Source organism: Myotis brandtii, unplaced genomic scaffold (assembly GCF_000412655.1).
Source record: "Myotis brandtii unplaced genomic scaffold, ASM41265v1 scaffold422, whole genome shotgun sequence".
NCBI classification, from domain to species: domain Eukaryota; kingdom Metazoa; phylum Chordata; class Mammalia; order Chiroptera; family Vespertilionidae; genus Myotis; species Myotis brandtii.
Window position 1 is genome coordinate 2,444,563 of NW_005366171.1, and position 22,926 is coordinate 2,467,488.

Sequence of the window (22,926 nt, forward strand, 5' to 3'; positions counted from 1 at the left end):
AATAATAAAGAAATTATTATTATATGAAAGACACATCTTGAAAATGCCTAAAGAAAGTTGTCATTTTTTCATGGTGAAGGGACTGGAGTCCTTGTTGATGAAAACACCTTGGTTGCTGCGGTGACTGGCAGTGGCTGCAGCTGGTGCCTTCCCCTTATCAGCTTGGTCGCCTCCCACAAAGGGAGGCCAGACTGAGGCTTAGGCCCGCTCCCCAAGAGGAGCAGGGAGCGGGCCTAAGCCATCAGTAGGACATCCCCTGAGGGCTCCCAGTATGTGAGAGGGGGCAGGCTGGGCTGAGGGACCCCCCCCCCAGTGCATGAATTTTGTGCACCGGGCCCCTAGTTTTATTCATAATCCCAACAGAGTTGCTCATGGAATTCAAAAAGGTGATTCTAAAATTATATAGAAAAGCAAATATTTCATAGGAGATATAGCATGGAGACTGGTCTTGCAGGTATTAAGATTTATTATAAAACTTTAAGACTATGTGATGCTTTTGTGAAAACAGGCAAACAGATGAACAGAACAGAAATCCTGACAGACCCACATATTTACAGAAATGTGATATATCAAAAGGGGGTCATGACAAAACACTGGAGAAAGGTTAGGTTATTAAATAAATTGTTTTGGCGGGCAACTGGTTATACATTTAGAAAAAAATTAACTGGATCTCTAACTCATACAATCCACACAAATCAATTTCAGATAGGTCAAGGATTTAAATATAAAAGGAAAATTATTAAGCATTTAAAGAGAATATGGGAATATATTTTGGACCTCATGGTAAGGAAGGATTTCTTAATATAAAACATAAATAAAGTACAAACCATACAGGAAAGGACCAATGAAATTGATAGATTACATTAAAATTACAAACTTACATTTATCAAAAGATATAATAAAGATAAGGAAAAGACAACCACAACCTAGAAAGAGATACCTGAAACATAAAAGAATTGGTGTTCAAAACATATTAAGTACTTGAGAAAAAAACAATGCAAAAGAAAAAAGGGCAAAGTAACAAATAGCATTTCCTTACATAGAAAAAATGCAAAGCCAATAAACAAGAAAAAATGTTCCATTTTATTAGTTATAAGGGAAATGCAAATTATCACTATGATATACCCTTTTACAATCATTAAAATGGCAGAATTAAAAAATTAAGACTTTTTAATAGCAAAAGTCGGCAAGGATGTGAATAGGAACTCTCACACATTGCTGTTAAGACTGAATTTGTAAAGCTATTTTAGAACATGTCATAATCTATTAAACTGAAGTTGCACAAACTCTATGACTGAAGGATGACAAAATAAAAACAATGTGTACACGCTGAAGCTTGTTGACTGTGAGGTTCATTATAGCTTGACCTAGTTGAGCTATTCTGTTGAGAAACTCCTAATTTAGGATCTTTAGTAAAATCCTTTTCTTTTTGGCTAGCACCATTTCTCGGAGAATTGTCTTCCGATGTCTTGCCTTGAGGGCAGGCTTCCAGAGTTCTGGGAGCTGAAGGGAATGTGGACTGGTATTCTCAATATTTGGCATTCACTTACCCCCCTTGCTTGTAACAAAACAGAATTTCCCTCAGCCAGACCTAGTGTCTCCCAGGCTAGTGATGTCCTCTCTCCTAAGAATAAATACACAAACAAACCTCTAATCTTCTGCTAGGGTGAAGGAGAGGCAGCTGGCAGTTTACACAGAACCAGAAAAGGATCGGGGAGGGGAATGCAACTGTATCTTAAGGAGACTTTCAACCAAGCCTCTTTTTAATGTTTTGGCCCCACCATAACCTCCTGCTTTCAGAGATAACTTGTACCTAATTACTGAGCCTTTTGCAGTTCTGCAAATTGGGTTGCTTCAAGGGTTTTACAACTGTCTGTTAAGAAAAAACTTTCTTGGGTCTGCTGAGTCACTCATCCATCAGCTTTCTAGTTTCCAAAATGTTGTTCTTGTCTTCTGTTTTGCCTGTGGGTTTATGTATTTTTAAAAATCCTTTACTTTAGTTTTAGTGGAGTTTTGGGTGGTGGTTGAGGTTAAATATACATATTTAATCTTTTTCACTTTAACCAGAAGTGATCCTGTTTACTTCTCTCATCTCCCACCACCTTTCTACAATATACACAATAGAAATACTTTCCAATTTTTAAAAATACAGGCCTTCCACATACTTCTTTTTTCTACTGGCAACTTCCTCTATCTGAAATACTCTCCCTCCCAATCCTGGTCGGACAAATGCCTTCTGTGACCATCTTGTTCTAAAGTCCAGCAACCTTACAATACATTCATAGTACTTTTCCACACATCTCTGAGTGCACCTACCACTATATTATAAAGACTGGTTTATCTGTGAATTTCTCCTTCTAGACATAAGCTTCTTAAGAACCAGGATAATATCTTAATCATCTCAGTATGTCCAGTACTTAGTACCTAGTACAGAGACTAGTACATAGTAGAAATCAGTTGATGTTTGGGGGAAGAATAGAGAGAAAAGCAGTAAAATATATGCCCTCACTAATAAAGATGCATTCAATATAAATTTGATGTGTAGTCTGTTCTGGGCTGCTATAACAAAATGCCACTGGATGTTTTAGAAACAATAGAAATCTACTTCTCACAGTTCTAGAGGTTGGAAGTCCAAGACCAGGGTGCCAGCATGGTGGTGAAGGCCCTCTTTGGGGCTGTAGACTTCTCACTGTACCCTTACTTACCAATGTCATGGTTGAAAGGGTAGGGAGCTCAGCTGGCTCTCTTTCATAAGAGCATTAATCTCATTCGGGAGGTTCTGCCTTCAGGACGCAATCACCTTCCCACAGCCCCACCTCCTAATACCATCACCTTGGGGGTCAGGTATCTAATTTATGAACCTGGAAAGGCATATTCAGACCACAGCACCAAAAAAGCCCAAATCTGCTACCTCATACATACAAACTGGTCATCAGCAGTACTTAATGTCCTTAAAAACGTCTAGATGAAGTCAATCTGATGTGAAAGGTTTGGGATTCTAGAAAAGATGCCCTTTTTCTCATACTTTAAAACCTCTCTCTGGCTTCCTATATTATTCAGAGTCCTTAGCCTAAGAAGCTCAATGTAGGAATTTATCTAGCAACCAATGAATTGTGGAAATGGTTGGCGAGGGAATATTCAGCTGTGACAAAGCCTGACGCTTGGCTTTGGAGCCTCTCCTCTTTAAGAAGGCAGGTACCCGGTTACGTTAGAGCAGCGGTTCTCAACCTGTGGGTCGCGACCCCTTTGGGGGTCGAACGACCCTTTCACAGGGGTCGCCTAAGACCATCAGAAAACACATATATAATTACATATTGCTTTTGTGATTAATCACTATGCTTTAATTATGTTCAATTTGTAATAATGAAATTGGGGGCCACAACATGAGGGAGGAACTGTATTAAAGGGTCGCGGCAGTAGGAAGGTTGAGAACCACTGCTTTAGAGAGACCAACCACATTCAGCTGACATCACACGAGATCACTGTGTAGTAGCTTACTTTTTTTTACTTTCTTATAAAACCTTTTCAGTGAATTTAAAGTCACTGACTGACATTCTGGCACAAGTTCCTTATCTTGTCACAGCACTTTGAATGGTATTGTGTTGGATCACCTTGTTGTATCCTCCCTCTACCTTAATTTCTCTTCCATAGTTTCCATCCACTTGTCTCAATTTGCTCCACCATGTGTAACTGCTTCAGGCGTGTATTCCCATTCATTATATAACCTTTTCACGGTGTCTAGTCTGATGTTTCACCTATACCTTGAGTTTTTTGTAATTATGTAATTTATTTCTTTGTTTACTTACTTTATGCTCAAAATTTCAAACATGTATCAAACTTGAAAGAAGTTTACATGGAATACCATCTCCTGTATACTTACTATTTAGACTGTGTCCCTGACATTTTACAATGCTTGGTTTATAATTTATCTATCCATATATTTATCCACTAATCCACCTTGAGTGCTTTTCAAAGTAAATTGCAGACATCAATTATACTTGCCCCTAAGTGTATGCCTTAGTATGTATATTATTAGAGTTCAATATTTGTTTAGAAGTTTTACTTTTGCTGCACAATTATGTACACCACATTATAGAAATCTTAAGTGTACACTGAGTGGCCAGATTATGACCACCCCATCAGTACAATGAAGTGAATTAGTTATGCAAATAATAAAACCTTGAGATTATTTGCTTAGGAAGTTTTCAATATTCAGTATTTTTGGAAGTGTCAATGAAGTACTAATGGGGTGGTCATATAATCTGGCCAGTCATAATAATCTGGCCACTCAGTGTATATTCACTGAGTTTTGACAAATGTCATAATATTTATAAGATTTATCCAAATGGTTGCATGTATCATTAGTTTGTTTATGTTTATTGCCTAATAGCATTACACTGTCTAAATATCTACATGATAGTTAAAAATAATCTATTCTCTGACTGATGGCTTCTGGGCTGTTTCCAGTTTTAGGCTATTATGAATAAAGCTCCAATACATATTTTTATATAAATCTTTTTGAAGATGTTTTCATTTCTTTTTTATAAGACCCAGAAGTGAAGCTGTTAGCTCACAGGATAGTCTATGCTTAGTTTTGTAAGAATTTCTCACACTTTTCTCTGAAGTGATTGTACCAGTTTACATACTCAACAATAAAGTATAAGAATTCCAGTTATTTTGCCACCAAGCCAAAATTTGTTAGTCTTTCTAATTTTAGCAGGTCCACTTACATGCTGATTTTTTTTCAATAGAAAAACACCAGTACTGTTTTCAATCTGTGACTGGGAGTCCACAGATGCAGAGGGCTGACTGTATGCAGAGGGAATCCCGGGGGCAGGGAAAGGGTTGGCTTTCTAACCCCTGCATTGTTCAAGGGTCAACTGTAGTACCTCATAATGGTTTTATTTTTTTTAAATATATTTTTCTTGATTTCAGAGAGGAAGGAAGAGGGAGAGAGAAAGAAACATCAATGATGAGAGAGAATCATTGATCAGCTGCCTCTTGCACACCCCTGGGCATGTGTCCTTGGCTGAAACTGAACCTGGGGCCTTGCAGTCCACAGGCTGATGCTCTATCCACTGAGTCAAATCAGCTAGGGCTCATAATGGTTTTAATTTGCATTTCTCCTATTTTTATTGACTATCATATATCTGATTTGTGAAGGATCTGTTCAAATTGTCCATTTAAAAAAATTGGTTTGGCTTCTTGAATTGTAAAGTTCTCTGTATAAACGTGACACCAGTTCTTTGCCACATACATATTTTAGAAATATTTTTTCCAGTCTTACATATTAATTTTTTAATAGTGTCTTCTAATAAGCATAAGTTTAAATTTTGATGAAGTATAATGATCAATTAATTTTTCTTTTTTGATTACCATTTTCTGTGACCTAAGAAATTGTTGCCCATTCCCAAGTCATGAAACTATTTTCTACGTTTTCTAAAAGTTTCACGATTTTATTTATTTACTTATTTAAATTTATTGGGGTGACATTGGTCAACATGAACATATAGGTTTCAGGTATGGGTTCCTTTGTTACAAGAGCTGTATATCGAGGGGGTTCCTAATATATGGTGACAGGAGAGGATTTGACTTTGGGTGGTAGGCACACGGTTTTATATTTTATATTTAAGTCTACACTCTACCTCAAATGAATTCTTGTGTTTGATGTGGGGTAGAGATTGAGATTTACTTTTTTTCTATATGGACAGTCAGTTATTTCAGCACTATTTGTGGAAAAAAACTTCCTCCCCTATTGGATTGCTTTGGTGTCTTTGTCAAAAATCCCCAAAATGTGGGTCCATTTCTGGGTGCTCTTTCCCACTGATCTATATGTTGATGCTATGACATTACCATACCGTCTTGAATACAGCAGGTTTGTAAACCAGTCATTTAAAAATTTATCTTGACATTGAAAGAACCTGATAAACATAATAGCCCCTTGGCAGTACTCATGCTCCATTTCATTTTCCCTTGAGGACAGGAAAGACAGAACAACTTCAAGATCACGAAAAGCAAAAATTACTGAAGTTTTTGAATCACTACCTAAAATTAGTTTATTTAAAGTTTCTTTTTAAAACAACAACACAGATGTTTGGCCTCTCTGCCTTGAAACTATGTTTTTGTAAAAAATGTTCAGAATGTCATGTTAAATCCCCACAAGTAATGTTGTGGCAACAGGAACACAAATACTAATAAATCCCAAATTGGTAATAAATAACCCATTGAAATGAGAATACCACATGTGAGTCTATTTATAACTCAGAAGAGCCTTTCTATAAATGTTAAGCAACCTGTGTCCTGGGATGAAGATGGGATCTAGTTTTACGTATTTATGAAATACTGATATATTAAGTGCCCATCAGTCCAGATGTATTTGAGGGAAGCAAAAAAAATCCATATCTTATTTTCTTTAGATGGATATGTATTCAAAGAAAAATATTTGTAGCCCAAGGTAAATGTCTATTCTACAAGTGAGTTACTAACTAGTATATGCTAAAATTAAGTTTAGAGAAAGCCTTAAAACTTGGTTCTTCAGTTAATAAACAACACAGAAAGTACTATGGGAGAAAGCTCCCTAACACAATTTTTGTAGTTTTATCACCAATTAGTATAGGGAATCAGGAAATCACCTAACTTTAGGGCTTCTAGAGACGACCTATTCATCACATTCCTTTGTTCTCTATAACAACAGTACCAAAGTAACAGCAACAAAGTAACAAGAGACGTGTGGCTTTTTTAGGGCACATTTATTGTGTTGTGCTCTTCTCATAAGGGTGCTTGATAATTTCCTTCCTACAAAAATTAGAATCTTTTTAAAAAAAAATTATAAAATAGATGCGTATGTTTTATATAATTTAATTATGCTTGTATATGTATGTTTGTGTGTGTTTCCAGTTGAGAAAGGTTTAAATTGGAAGTCAAAACTTCTAATCCATAGGCGAGAGATAACCACTTAAGTTGTTAAGAATTTTAGTATGATATACTTATATATGTATAATTTTAGGTCAAAAATAAAATTGTATTGTATTTACCTTATGTAACTTCCTTTTTGCCCACCTAGCAGTGTATAATAGAAGTTTTTCAATATAGGTATATATCCACCTCTTTCTATTTAATAGTTGAATAGTATTCCAAAGAAGAGCTGTACCACAATTAAATTAATAAATATCAATGGTAAACATTTAGGTTGTTTTCAATTTTTGTTATCATAAACTGTTATAGCTAGTCTCTCAAGAGTAAGGCTGTATTTCCAGTAAAGATGAATCATCTTTTATCTTGTCAATTTGCTTAAACAATCTACAAAGTGCTTATTATAAGATTACATTTTTAATGCTAGGTTTTAAGTTAGAATTTCTGAAAAAGTTATCTTTTGAAATGTGTTTGAAAAAATAAATATACCCTGCAAAATAAGCTAGTAGCAGTGCCCTATACATTAATGTGTATAAGTTATAAAGAAGACTGATACAACGAACTCCCATATACCTAGCAAGAAGTAGGTAATAGAATATTGCCATTACCTTTGCAGAGCTCTATGCTCACTGCCCTTCCTTTCTGTCCCCCAGAGGTAATGTTCTTGAATAACTTGTTTATTATTCCCTTGATTTTCTCCCCCCCACCCCACAGCTTTGTTAAGGCATAATTGACAAATAAAATTGTGGTATATAATGTGATGATTTAATACATATATACATCAGTTTTACCACATATTGTAGTCCTAAATTAAATATCCCCAGATAATGTTACATGTTTTTAACTTTATACCAATGGACCCATTTGTCCCATTAATACTTGATATTATCAGATTTTTAAATTATTACAAAATAGTTTATAAAAGGCTATCACATTGTGGTTTTAATTCACATTTTTCCAATTATTGACCTAGATCACCTTTTCTTTTTTTAAGATAATCTTTTTTATACACATCATCCAAATAGGTTTCCTTTTCTCTGAAATACTTCTTTAGGTTTCGCCCATTTAGAATGTGAATTGTCTATGTCCTATTAATTTGTGAATATTTTTAATGATCTCGGTACTAATCCGTTGACACATGCTGTGCAAACATCTCTCACTCTGAGATTAGCATTTTCACTCTCTTTCTGGTGTTTAAAAAAATACTTTTATTGATTTCAGAAAGGAAGGAGAGGGAGATAGAAACATCATGATGAAAAAGAATCTTTGATTGGCTGCCTCCTGCACACCCCACACTGGGTATCGAGCCCACACCCAGGCATGTGCCCTGACCAAGAAAAGAACTATAACCTCCTGGTTCATAGGTTGATGTTCAACCACTAAACCACACCAACTGGGCTCTTTATGGTATTTTTAAAAAAATATATTTTATTGATTTTTTTACAGAGAGGAAGGGAGAGGGATAGAGAGTTAGAAACATCGATGAGAGAGAAACATTGATCAACTGCCTCCTGCACACTCCCCACTGGGGACATGCCTGCAACCAAGGTACATGCCCTTGACCGGAATTGAACCTGGGACCCTTGAGTCCGCAGGTCGACGCTCTATCCACTGAGCCAAACCGGTCAGGGCTATGGTATTTTTTAATGAACAAAAGTTCTTAATTTTAATACAGTCACATTTATTAATCTTTTTTTTTAAGATCAACACTATTTGTGACTTGAAAAATATCTCCCCACCCCAAAGTCATAAAGAGATCTACTTTATTCTGTTTGAAAATTGTATAGGTTGGCTTTCATATTTAAGTCTTTAATAGACATGAAACTGACTTTAGTGTATAGTGTGAGGTATCTGTAAATTTTTTATATACCTGGTATATTATGAGTACATGGTCACTTAATTGTTCTGGCATTATTTACTGAATTTTTCATTTTGCCACTAATGTGAAATGTCAACTTTGTCATTAATCATGTTTCTATATACATGTACATCTGTTTATGAACTCTATGTTCTGTTCTATTGGTCAATTCATTTATGATTGTCCAGCACCACACACACTGTCTTAATTACTACAATCTTAAGCTAATCTAAAAAATTAAAAAGTTTTATTAAGGTATACTTGATAAATAAAATGGTAAGATATTTAAGGTGTTGATCATGGTGATTTGCTACATCATAAAAGGATTCCCACAACTGAGTTAATTAACACATCTATCACCTCACATATATATATATAAAAAAAAATTCTCTTAGAAAATTTCAATTATATAATGCAGTGTTATCAACTACAGTCAGCATATTTTATATTAGATTCTCAGGCCTTGCTCATCTTATAGCTAAAAGTTTGCATCTTTTTCTAAAAGTTTGACATTTTGCCATACTTCGTTGTTCTATTAGGAGTGTATTGGTAATTCTTAGGGTTTTGCTCTTTGGTTGGGATTTTTCTCTTTTTAATATATTTTTATTGATTTCAGAGAGGAAGGGAGAAGGAGAGACAGACAGAAACATCAATGATGAAAGAGAATCACTGATCGGCTGCCTCCTGCCGACGGAGTTTGCAACCTGGGGCTGTGCCCTGACTGGGAATCAAACCATGACCTCCAGCTTCACAGGTCGATGCTCAACCACTGAGCCAAGGTGGATGAGCTCCAGTTGGGATTCTGATGAGAACTGCAGTGACTCTTCTTTTGAGAAAAACTGATTGTTATAATTTTATAATATTGAAGCTTCCAGTCTATGTACATGATGTATCTTTCCATTTTTTAGGTCTTCTTTCATCCATTAATTAATATACTTAATTTTATTATTAATTATGCCTTGCAATTATCACTTTCCAGAATTTAACATGCATTTTGTTTAGATACTCTTGAGTCCCACAGCTAGTCTTTAAAATCTTAATATTTAAATACATTTATTACATTTTTTCTGCTTGTGGAAAAAGTTTGAGAGGGTTTTGCATCCCTTGCAAAGAATATGATGCCAATGTCACAGACTATCTAACAAGCAAGTCAGGATGGGGAAACCAGATTATTTGCTCCTGCTAATTATGTCTTCATGAATTTGTGGAAAGTTTATCTCTTTAATTCATACACATCTTTTGAAGCCAACTAGAAATACATTTTTGTGCTTCACACACACAAAGTACTTAGTAAATACTTAACTGAGTAATTCATTTATCATTTGGATTATCGACTATTCATTGCCCTCTGCTTTAATAGTATAATTGAAAACTGTCTAAAAAGGGCTGGCATGAATATACACATTAAGTAAAACATAACCAAATATTTTCAAGATGGCTGTTTGGTTTCAGAAAGCTTGCTTATAGAACCAATGATAACCTAGTGTTTTGTTTTTTGGTGTTTTTTTTTTCCCAAGAGAAAACAAAGAATAAAAGACTCTCAATATTTATGCCAAGTAATAAATGAGAGTTTCTGTCAGAAATGGGATGGATATTGGCTCTTCATCCTATAAGCCGTGGAAGGCTCAAGACCTTGATCTATCAGCAATTACTGAATTTCTGGGAAAAAGAAAAGTATTCACAAGTAAGAAAAATAATCTGAAAAGACTAAAAGTTACCTGCAAAGTACAGTTCATCATCCTTATTATGTAGTCAAACTGCTGATGGTCTAGTATTGCCCGGTTTTGCTGGACGTGCAAACCCAGCTCGTCAGTGAGACACTGTCTTGCTGCCTTTCCTTTAAGGGCTCTCAATGCGGCAGGAAGGGTCTGAGGACAAGAGAGGCAGACGTGAACGACAGGCACCACTGGGAAAATTAATCGTAATCTCACTGAAAGTTCAAGTGCATCCTGTAAGACACTTAACAGTTATCAGTAAATTAAACTCCTGGAAAAGAGCAGCTTCACTACTGAGGACAACTATAAAATAAAGGATTTTTAGTTATTTTTATGTATAAGCATGAAAAATAAGCAGAATTAGTTTATGTGTAATTAAAACACAAACATGAACTACATTTAAAATAACTCATCAAAACTCTAGTCACCAGATCACTTCTTTCAATAACCGGCCATATCTCCACAGCAAGAATAGAAAGGAAAATTAAAATGACAAGAAATACAGGTGATTTGCTACTTTTAAACTGGGCAGCAATTTAATCACTAGTTTTAATTTATGACTGGAAAATTCTACAATCTCTTCTCAATACAGTATCATAATTAAAAAAAGAGAAAAGACTCAGAGCAACAAATAGATATCTTTAGGTTTATTCATTAAAAATCATCATTTCACTACTCATTAGAATGCCTCTTCCAGTTCACCACGCAAAGCCTAGTAAATATGCTTTACATAAAATAAAAATAGCTTTATTTAACTTTGAAAACCTAAAAACCAGAACAAAGGAGCAAATAAGAAGGGAAGAAGCCTGAGAGTAGGAGGGCATGGCATTTTTAGAGGCAGGTATAAGAAACAGGATGGGACAGCTGGAAGCAAGAGAACAAAAGAAAGTCTAACACTTCAACCATAGGAAAAAGGGGAAACTGAACAACCTCAAAACAGAAAGAGGCTGGGGGTCATTTGTTGTAAGGGTCAAAACCTTACCTGCTTTACTAGCCCTTTGTAACAGATGTTCAGAACTATGACGAATCACTAAGAAAAGGTTACATTATGTTTAGCGTGTTTTATTAAAGAAGGCAAGGAAATCTGCTTTAACGAGGCACATTTAAGTTGAATACCACTTATCCAACCGGATTCTTTGCCAGAAATAGAATTATATTTAAAATGTTAATCATGTATGGTGTCAGATGGATAATAGACTTATCAGGGTAATCACTTTGTAAGTTACAGAAATGTCTAATCACTATGTTTTACACCTGAAACTAATGTAATATTGTATGTGAACTGTAACTGAAAAATTAAAATGTTAAGTTCCTAGGTAATATGCCAAAATAGGATTTAGTGAACAATGTTAAAAGTTTGAGGGAAACAATGACTTTCAATATTTGTCTGGTAGCCATGTAATTAGGCTTGGCTAAGATTTTACATCCTAGACACTATTCATCAAAACACTTGATAAAGAAAAAGGATGAAATTAGAGAGGTCAGTTAGCAAGTTAAACATGTAAATCTGAAAGGGAAATGATGAATTACACGTGGCAAAGATAGTATTTTATTACCTTTTCGGTCTCCAATGTTTTATTTTCAAATATGAATGAGATGCAGTTTCTAACAACTTCCAATCTCTGTGCACTGTTGAAAACTGTTTTCACCTTATCCATTATCGAAACTAGTAAAGGAATATAAAGAAAACAAGTAAATTAAACTCCTCTGGCAATTACAAAAGCAAGGGGAAGAGTACTGGTTTAAGCTTATATGACTAACTGTTTTCATGATTGACACTTACAATTATTTGTTTCCCTTGTTACATGGCATTGAAGGTATTCCATTTCATTATTTTGATTATATTTTCACGTTTTAAAGTGTCAGGCTAGTCAATGGCTTACTAAGGATAATTTCACAGGATAGATTCCAATGATACACTTAACTCATGCAAATCAATTAATATTTCATAGTAAAAATCACAGTAAGCAAAAGTAAACATCTATTTTAACTTTAATTGTAAACAAACTGATACGTATTTGGGATACAAGATCATGACAAAAATAGCTACTGTAAGTGAATTACTAATGAAAAAAAGAGTTGATATTTCTATGATATTACCAAAGAAAAACCACATGCCCCCCAAAATTAGATTTCAGAATGGGAAAGAATATTTGCAAATCATGTATCTGATAAAGGACTTGTATAAAGAATATACAGAGAACACTTAACTCAGTAATAAAAAGATAAATAGCCCAATTAAAAAATGGGCCAAGGATCTGAACAGACATTTCTCCAGAGAAGATATAATAATGGCCAATAAGCAAATGAAAAGATGCTCTGCATCATTAGCGAATGTAGAGAAACTGGAACACCCATACATTGCTGGTGGGAATGTTAAATGGGACAGCTGCTTTGGAAAACAATCTGTCAGTTCTTCAAAACGTTGAACACAGACTTATATGAAACAATTCCACACCTAGGTATATACCTAAGAGAACTGAAGAGATATGTCCACACAAAAACTTACACATGAATGCTCACAGCAGCATTACTAATAGTAGCAAAAGGAGAAACAATCAAATATCCATCAACTGATGAATGAATAACAAAATGTGACATACAGATGGTCCTCAACTTAGGACAATGGTTCAAGTTATGGTTTTCAACTTGATGATGGTGCAAAAGCAGTGAGCATTCAGTAGAAACTGTACTTCAAATTCTGAATTTTTACCTTTCCCAAGCTAGCTATGTGTGGTAGGATACTCTCTCCTAATGCTGGGTAGTGGCAGTGAGCCACAGCGATCATGAGGGTAAACAACCAATACTCTACAGTGTACTCTGTTGCTAGTGGTTTTTGGATGCTGTGTTTCTCAGCATGTTTAAGGTAGGCTAGGTTAATATGATGGTCAATAGGTTAGGGGTATTAAGTGCATTTTTAAGTAAGATTTTTTATTGATTTTTAGAGAGAAAAAGAGGCAAGGAGAGGGAGAGGGAGAGGGAGAGAGAGAAATGTCAATGTGAGAGTGAAACATCAACAGGCTGCCTCCTGAACATCACGTCCCAGGGATCAAGTCCACAACCAGGCATGTGCCCTGACTAGGAATTGAACTGGCAACCTTTCAGTGTATGGAATAACACCCAACCAACTGAGCCACACTGGCCAGGGCTTAAAGGCATTTTTAGCTTATGATATTTTTAACTTAAGATGGATTTTTCAGGATGTAATCCCATTTGTAAGTCCAGGAGCATCCGTATAGCCATAGAATGGAATAATATTCAGCCATAAAAATAATGAAGCACTGACACGTGATGTGGATAAACTGAAAATATTATGATAAATGAAAAAAGCCAGTCACAAAAAAGATCACATGTTCTATAACTCCATTTATATAAAATGTCCAGAATAGGCAAATCTATAAAGACAGGAAGTAGATTATTGCCTAAAGCTAGGGAAGGAGTGATTTTTAGGGGAAAATTATACCCTGCTAATGGGCATGGGTACATCTATTTGAGATAATGAAAATGTTCTGAAGTTAGAGAAAATGGTTGTATGACTCTGTGAATATACTAAAAGCCACTAAACTGTACACGTTAAATGGGTGAGTTTTATGTATGTGAATTATATCTCGATACAGCTGTTTTAAAAAAGGATTCTATAGTAGTGGCAGTTAGATGAATGGCTACCCTTTGTGAGAGGCAGTGAATGGAACAGTACTTCTGGGTGTTGAGAATGCTCTGATTCCGGTTACTTGAGTTTTTGTGTTTTCTGTCTTGATAAGAAGTTACTTTTAAACACACAGAGAAATACATACCAACAGGTGGACCTGCTGGCACAACACACTTCTTGTCCACTCGTGAAGCAGGAGGTGCATTCTGGTTCTTAGCAAGATTCTCCTGTATCAATTCCTGTACCCGGGTTTCATTAATCTTTGGGAAAGGAAGAATATGAACCCGCAAGTGGGATCCTTCTGTGGGGCGTGGAACTTTCTGAAATGCCATATGAGGGTTTGGGTTCTCCTGCAATATCAAACACAGGTAAGATTATGCAGAAGTTAAAATAACGGCAGACTGTCAGGAAGGGAGTGGGAGCTGAGAGGGAACAAGCTGCAGTCAGATGAGTGAGTACCTGTACACTCAGATACATGCCACAGAACAGAGCCCCAGAGTCTTACTTCAGCAGCATCAGAAACAGCTGATGCCCCTCCTTCCCCTTTCATGAACACGTTTTCACTTGATTTCTAGGTCTTCTTGCTATGTCTTTATTTTTTATCTCCCTAATCTCTTAACTATGTGAATATCCCAGGGCTCAGACCTTGGGCTTCTCTTCTATTTATACTTACTTCCTTGGTGATAATTTCCAGCTTCATATCTTTAAACCACAAAAACACCAAGAACTCACAAATTTTTATCTCCACCTGAGCTTTCTCTTGAACTCCATGCCCATATAGTCAATATAAGTATTTCCACCTGGATTTAAATATCATCTTATATGTCCAAAATGGAGCACTTAATCTCCACCTTTCCAAATCTGTTTTCTGCAGTCTCACCTCTTCCGTATATGGCATGTTTATTTTTCCAATTACTCAGGTGAAAAGCTGAGTCACCTTAATGCCTTTCTGTAACACCCAATTATCCATTCCTCTGCAAACCTCTGGACGCTGCCTTTAAAGCATGTCTAAATCTGACCACTTTCCAACACCTTGGGTCAAGCCAACATCTCTCCTCTACTACAGAACCACGTCTCCTCACGGGCCTCCCTGCTCCCACCATTGCTCCCTCGGCTGCTCCATTCTTAAACACCACAGACAGAATGAACCAAAGTTAAATCACCACCAACCACTCTGTTCGATCAAACAGCTCTTTATCTCACTCAGAGTAAAACCCAAAGTTTCCACAATAATTATAAGGCCCCACAAGATATGACTTTTCTATGCGACCATGTCCTACTACTGTCTCTTCCTTCATTCTTCTTGACATTCAGGCCTTCTTGCTCCTGACCCAAGGCCTTTGCATTTAACTCCCACCTCTTAGGAATGCCTGTTCCCCCACCGATTTACTGAACCCTCTCTCCCTTTCTGCATTTCTTTCCTCAAATGCCACCTTTCTTGGCCACCCTATGTAACTTTATCTCCCCAACACTCACCCTAGCCCCTTATATTTTCCTCCTTAGCACCTATCAACCTTCTCACATACTCTAAATCTTATTTAACTTGACTGTCTATCCTTCTCTCAGTAACATGAAGCTCCACAAGGGCAGACTTTTCAGTCAATTAAAAAAACTTTTTTTATCCTCTCCATCTAGAGATTGCCTGGCATGCAGCAGGCACCCTAAGCTACCTCCTACTGTATCCTAACAAACGGGATACAATGTTGAGCACATATTAGGATTGTCATAATTAAATTAAATGTGTCATGGATTTTGATCCAGTCACCTAGTTAAGTAGGATTATATTTCAAATACTACAGGCAGAGTGAAATCCACCTCTTTATCAAGTTCTCTAGGGAAGGCTGCTTTACAACCATTTTGAGACGAATTCTAGCATTTATTATCCTTTGTAACCAGAAAATTCCCCCTCCCCCAAAAGAATCTATATTATTCATGCTGTAGATTAAGCTCATCACTACCCTATGCATTTTCTGACAGTTAAAATGGCCACTGTCATCGTGTATTAGAGTTGCTCCCCACAATTCTTTTTGGTTATTTGGCCCAGACCCAGAAAAAAGAAAGGTTGGGCCACAGCAGATGATGTAGGAAGCACATCTCAGCAATACAATGGAGATAATATTCCTTTAAAGTGTCACAAAGCCTCGGTCCCCTTTTTGCTCTGCTCACTATGTAATACTGGATAAGTAACTCTGCCTCAGGTACACACTCATGCTTCTTTTAAAAGGTTCCTGAGAAGTTGAAATTAGATAGAAAACTTGTTCTGGCCAGAGCAGCCCTCATACACACTTTGTATTCCCCCCTTATGTCATTAGCAAGGACAGGGAAGAATAAATATGTAAATTCCTACGCCAAGACTTCATGATCACCACTTTCCAAACTATATGGTGACATATTCCTGTTCTAAAATTATTCCTGGATTAACACCATCATCACTGGACTATTGTTTATAAAATGGCCCTTTTCAAATAGCATATTTGTTTTTCTCTGTTCTTTAGGCACAAGTCTAAGGTATGTTTTCAAAAGTTATACATATACATTTTCTAAAATCCCTTGGGAAGATATTTTTTTCAGGATGGGGAGGTAATTCACATGCATTTTAAGGTTTAAATCAGAATCATTTAAAATATAGTCTTCACTACTTTTGTTACTATTGACACTTGTTTTTTTTATAATAAAAATTAAGACTTTAAATATATTTTCCATGATGTAAGTAATATTCATTACAACAAAGTTTGAAACATGAAAAAATTAAAGTAGAAAAGAAATCTTAGTGATGTCAGATTTTCTAGCTATATTTTATCCTTTTCTCTCTTCCTATATGTGCTTCTACCTTGGTCCAAAAATGACTTAAGGTGGGTTAAAAAAAGGATACACATATTGCTCAAAATTCTATAATGTGCTAAGTTCATACTAAACTTTATAAGGCAGAACTAAGATCCAAAAATAGTCAAGGCTATTCTAAAGAAGAGTAAGTGGGGAAATAAAACTTTCTGGATATCAAAACTCTTAAATCTTTAATAATATAGTATGTCAATTGGTATTAATGAAGGGCTTAAAAAAACTAATGGAATAGAGAGCCCAGAGATAGGACTATGTGTGAAAACATGATAGAGATAGGAGGCACTATAATTCAGAGGGAAAGGCTGGACAATTTAATGAGAGAGGGAGTATAAGAAGTACTTTTAATTCATGGTCTCTGATGTTGGACCACCTGGGTCAAATCCCAGTTTAGCACTATGATGCGGTGCAGTTTATTTTAGTTCCCTCACCTGTAATGAAGATAATAATATGGTACCTACTTCATAAGGTTCTTGTGAGGATAGAATGAGTTGTCAAAGAAAAACTTTTAGAACGAACACGTGCATGCGCACATACACACACACATACACACTTCCCCAGAATAATTCTGAAAGCTGTTTTCCAAAAGTCTAGGACACATTCATTTGAATAAATATTTATTCACTGCATATTCTCTGGCATGACACCGGGCCTCTAAAATCTTTTTCCCAGAATTCACATATCACCAGCTACTTGTATTCTAGCAGCAATAAAAATAGTACTAAAAAACAGTTTAAATAGAAATCACTAATTAAAGAAAAGCTATTGCTTTTAGTCATTAATAGTGTTTTTTTTCCTCATAAGCAATTTGAAATATTATAAAACAAATCCATACACAATTCAGAATAACAAGCATGTTTTAAAGCAAAGTTCAAAGATGAGGCTACTATCCTGTAATTGAATAGACAGTCTACATAAAAATTCAGGCAATGGGTTAAAGTTACTGAATTATAATATATTCAATTGTGCTTAAAAGATTAAAAAAAGGCTCATGCCCCCAAATCTAGCATGTTTTGGCTCTCTGGCTGCTGTGTCTGTGCATTGCTGCCCCCTAATGGTCAGTGTGGTAAATATAAAGGACTATATTCACCACCTTATACCCGGCTTTGTCACATTATGACTTCTGAGAAGACAGCAGAAATGATGAGAAGTTTAAGGGTCATTTGAACGCTACATATTAGAAACATCTGCTCTTACTCAAAACTCCAAATGCATGTGGGCAAGTCCCTTGAAGATTACTGAGCTCATTAAAAACTGCAGCCCAATTTTGTGTTGAAACAATGAAATTCATTATTTTCCAATAGAACAAAAAAGCAGCCAAATTTTCAGTTTTAATTGCAGGGAAATGCAAATGCAAAGTAATAATCAAGGAGTTACACAACTGAGCATTTATAGTGAACATGGTAACAATTTTGTCCAAAGCATCCATGATGAACTGCCCAAGAAAGCTGGCAAAATGCACTATCGCTTAGAGGGAATTTTGAAGTTGGATAATGATTTTCAAGAAATGTTTCCATAATCCTGCTGTAAGGGCATACGATAGTAATGGGAAGTACGATTTTCTAAGACTTGAAAAATGACATACATACCATCTGGTATGGAAACATGGATTTTTCTCTTTTCTTGTCAAGCTAAATGAGAATATGCCTAGGGCCTAAAGAAAACGAGGCTGAGAACAACTTCAAATAAAAGCAAAGCAAAGCAAAACAAAACAAAAAACCCCAACCCCTACTGGAAATTCAAAGTAGGCAACTACTGCATTGGGGGGAAAGTTTCCTCCTACACATTGGTCTCAGCAGTGAATGACAAATCAATGTAACCTTGTTAGAGGTTACCAAGTTTTCCATATTAATTAAGTCATTTAGTAATTATTTAATATGCACCAGTTGTACCTAGAGCTATGTAGGGTAGCAAGTTACACAAATCCTTTTAAATATCACTGAAACCAACACTATCACTGGACTAAGTTAACACTGACAAAATGTAACTAAACATTTTAGAGTTGCCTGGCTGTGAACACAGTATTGATGGAATGAAACATTCTAAATTTCTCATGTTCATAGGCCAGGGGTGGGCAACCCATGGCATATGGCACACCAGTAACTTTTGCTGGCACGCGAAACCCTCTCTTATAATCTTCTATTTACAATTTTTTTCTTAATATTGACTTTTTTATTTTTCAGATAAATTCAGTGTTGGTGCATCTTAGATAAATAAATAATTTTACATAACAAGTTATCTTAAAGACCATAGACATGGATTGACGAGAGAGGGGAAGAGCAATTTCTATGCCTCTGCCTTAACTCTCCCTGCCTTCCTAGATCCGACCAGTGTTTTGGTTTCATCCACATACGCTTGTGAATCTTTGTTCTCAGTGATGAATTTTGTTAAGTCTCGTAATAGGAGTAGCCTGAGGGATGAAAGTAGTAGCTCGTGCATATCTCTGAAGGTCACGAAATATAAACCTGATGTAAAATCTCTGTCATCAGTGATGCAGCAGCAAAAGTCCCACTGATAATATCAAACGGAGTCATAAAGTTTTCTGTCGGACTATCAGTGTACATGTATACATTAAAAAATAAATGTATTTTTCATCATCATATACTGTGTTTTTGTCACTCGAATGAATTTTATTATTTCTTCAAGGTTCTTCACATACATACACCTTAAGAGATATCAAGTAGGCGTAACATGTTCTAAAAAAATTAGGGTTGGCACGCAGAAGAATTTTGAGTCAGAGATTTTGCTGGTTTTGGCACGCACTCACAAAAAGGTTGCCCACCCCTGAGTTAGGGAATGGGGGGTGGCACTCTTCTCTATATAAGTCAGCATCCGCTCATGCTCAGCAGAGTGAATTTTTCCTTTCCACCTGAGGCTGTTTCCCTGGCTTGAGCTGTAACCGTCATGCTGTCTCGGGGACTTGAGCAGACATGTCCCTGGACTGGAGCCACGCTGCAGCACCTTAGTGGAGGGAACTGGACTGCTGTGCCCAAGGCTGGCTCCCAGCTGTGCTGTCCCACAGCCACGCTGCGTCATAATTGAGCTGCAACCCTGTGAGCTGTCTTCATGGCCATGCTGCTCTACAGCCGCCTGTATCCCAGCTGAGCTGTTGCCACTGAATACAGGCTCCTCCCTTCCCCACACTGGGACTCCTGTTTGGGCTGGATTGGTGGCAATGTCCTCTGGTGGCCATTGTTCCATGTCTCGATCTGTGACACTTCAAAATCATCTAAAATGCATATCTTTGATGATTGGAATACACTTTTATGTCCTTATTTTAAAATGAAAGCATTTATTTCCAGTATATTTTCTGTTAGGATATTAAAAAAAAATAAAAAAGAAGTGGTATTTATCCCTCTTCACACCAAGTAGGCGTAACATGTTCTCAAAAAATTAGGGTTGGCACGCAGAAGAATTTTGAGTCAGAGATTTTGCTGGTTTTGGCACGCACTCACAAAAAGGTTGCCCACACCTGTCATAGGCCTTTCAATGATCATCTAACTGAATTAACGTCTCATCCTTAATACAAATAAATTTGGTGTATGACTTGAATATCTAATGTGCTGGTTGCCTAATACAGGGTTTCTCAACCTTGGCACTATTGACATTTTGGGCTGAATAATTTTTTTGGAGGGTGAGTGTCTTGTATATTGTAAGATGTTTAGAAGCATCCCTGACCTCTACCTATCAGAGCCAGTAGTACACCCTCTCCAGTTGTGACAACCAAAAATGCCAAATTTCTGGGGGGAAGGGATTATCCTTGTTGAGAAGCACTGTTCTAATTCATGATTATAGCTGGAAGCTTCATATTCTAATACAAGTACTATTTTTGTTGTTGCTGTTAATCCTCATCTGAGGATGTTTTTTCCATTAATTCTCAAAGAGAGGAAAGGAGAGGGGGAGGGGAAGAGACAGAGAAAGGAGAGAGAGAGAGAGAGAGAGAGAGAGAGAGAAGGAAAGAAACTTTGATGTGAGAGACACATTGATTGGTTGCCTCCCACACACACCCTGATGGGGACGGGCATTGAATCTGCGACCCAGCTATGTGCCCCTGACTGGAATCAAACTCAAGACCCTCCAGTTCGAGGATTGACACTCTAACCACCACATCAGCCAGGACTAAGACAAGTACTATTTTTATAAGTAATCAGGAAGCATATAGTGACTAGCTAAGAGACCTATATTCTCACTCACCTATTGACATGCAATTTAAAACCATAATAAGATACCACCACACACCTATTCGAATGGCTAAAAACAAAAAACTAAGGATACAAAGTGTTGCTGAAGATAGGGAGCAAATGAAACTGTCATATATTACTGAAGGAAATGCAAAATGATACAGACACCAGGGAAATACCTTAGTTCTTCTTTGATTTCAAAAAGGAAGGGAGAGGGAGAGGGAGAGAGAGATAGAAACATCAATGATGAGAGAGAATCATTGATCAACTGCCTCCTGTATGCCCCACACTGGGGATTTAGCCTGCAACCCGGGCATGTGCCCTGACCAGGAATTGAACCATGACCTCCTGGTTCATAGGTTGATGCTCAACCACTGAGCCACACTGGTTGGGCGCTTAGTTCTTATAGAGTTAATGTTCTGTTACCAGTATGCTACTCCTAAATATTTACCCAAGAGAAGTGAAAAATTATGTACTAGTACATACAAAAACCTATGCAAATGTTTAGGGTGGTTTTATTCATAATTTCCAAAACTGTCCTTCAGTTGGTCAACATATAAATAAAACTTTGGTACACTCTTGCAATGGCATGCTACTCAACAATAAAAAGGAATTAACAACAGATTTAAGTAGTGACATGGGTGAATCTAAAATGCATTATGCTAAGTGAAAGAAATCAAACTCAAAAAACTACATAATGACATTATGGAAGAGGGAAAAGTACACAGACAGAAAACATATCAGCTGCCAAGAGTTTGGGGTGGTGGGAGAACATGACTATAAGGGCACATTAGGGAAATTTTTGGAGTAAAATAAATAGTCTATGTTCTCACTGTGGTGGTGGTGGTTGTATACTTCACTCATTTGTCAAAACCCATAGAACAGTACATTTAAAAAGGGCAAATTTTACTATGATGAGAATTTATCATTGTAAAGCTGACTAAAAAATGCACAAACAAACCAGACAGGATGGGGGAAAGAGTATGATTTTTATGCTTTGGGTTGGGACCCTCATTTTCTCATAATAATCTAAACAAGTTGTTTATGTTTTGATTCTTTAAGAATAAGATGATCACAAGGTTTTACTTCATTCCTATAGCAACAACAAAAAAATCCCTTTATGCACAATTAGCAGAGAGTACAGATAGCATCCATGTAGACTAAATTTGCCTGCTAGTGAAATTAACTTTCTGCAGAAATATAAAGGGTGTAGATCTTACATGATTTACAATGGCTATTCCTATAGTTGGGATTTGTTCTCCTGTTAGGATTTAAAAACCTATTTGTTTCCATTTTGGGCAATGAAATACTGGTAAAGGACAAATAAAAATCTCATATTATTGTATAAGGAAGTCCAAGTGCTCTTATTTACCCCTTTACTTTTAAGAAAACTGTCAGACAAATTATACCATCTAGCTAATATTTATGTACTACTGCAGATGCAAAACAAGTTAAAAAAAAAACTGCACTATATAAAACAGTAAAACACATATCCAACTAATTACTCGATGCCGTGAAATGGAGGTTTTATAAAGTTCTTGTCCTGGCCTATTTTAAAATTCTCATTTTGTGTGCAGTTAGTGGTCCTTTATGAGTGTGTATCAAGAATCATAGGGATAGAGCGGTAAGTAACTAAATGTGCTGTCATTCAGACATTGACGATTCTGAAAGCCAAGGTGGGTGGACCCAGTATTGTCAACTGGACAAGGAAAGAAAAGCTGTAAAAATGTATAGCCAATAATCTTCATGGTATAAACCTTATTAATGCTTAGC

General features: G+C 36.4%; 1 protein-coding gene across 4 annotated transcripts in view; it reads right to left on the reverse strand.

Annotated features, from left to right (window-relative positions):
* The window catches only part of SBF2 (SET binding factor 2), a 319,520-nt gene that overhangs the window by 128,085 nt on the left and 168,509 nt on the right, over positions 1-22,926 (reverse strand). For all 4 annotated transcript variants that reach the window (XM_014545863.1, XM_014545862.1, XM_014545864.1 and 1 more), the window contains 3 exons: positions 14,280-14,484; positions 12,042-12,151; positions 10,489-10,638 (listed from right to left, as the gene is read on the reverse strand). In XM_014545863.1, the coding sequence (XP_014401349.1) occupies positions 10,489-10,638; positions 12,042-12,151; positions 14,280-14,484 (465 nt within the window). The remainder of the gene's footprint in view (positions 1-10,488; positions 10,639-12,041; positions 12,152-14,279; positions 14,485-22,926) is intronic.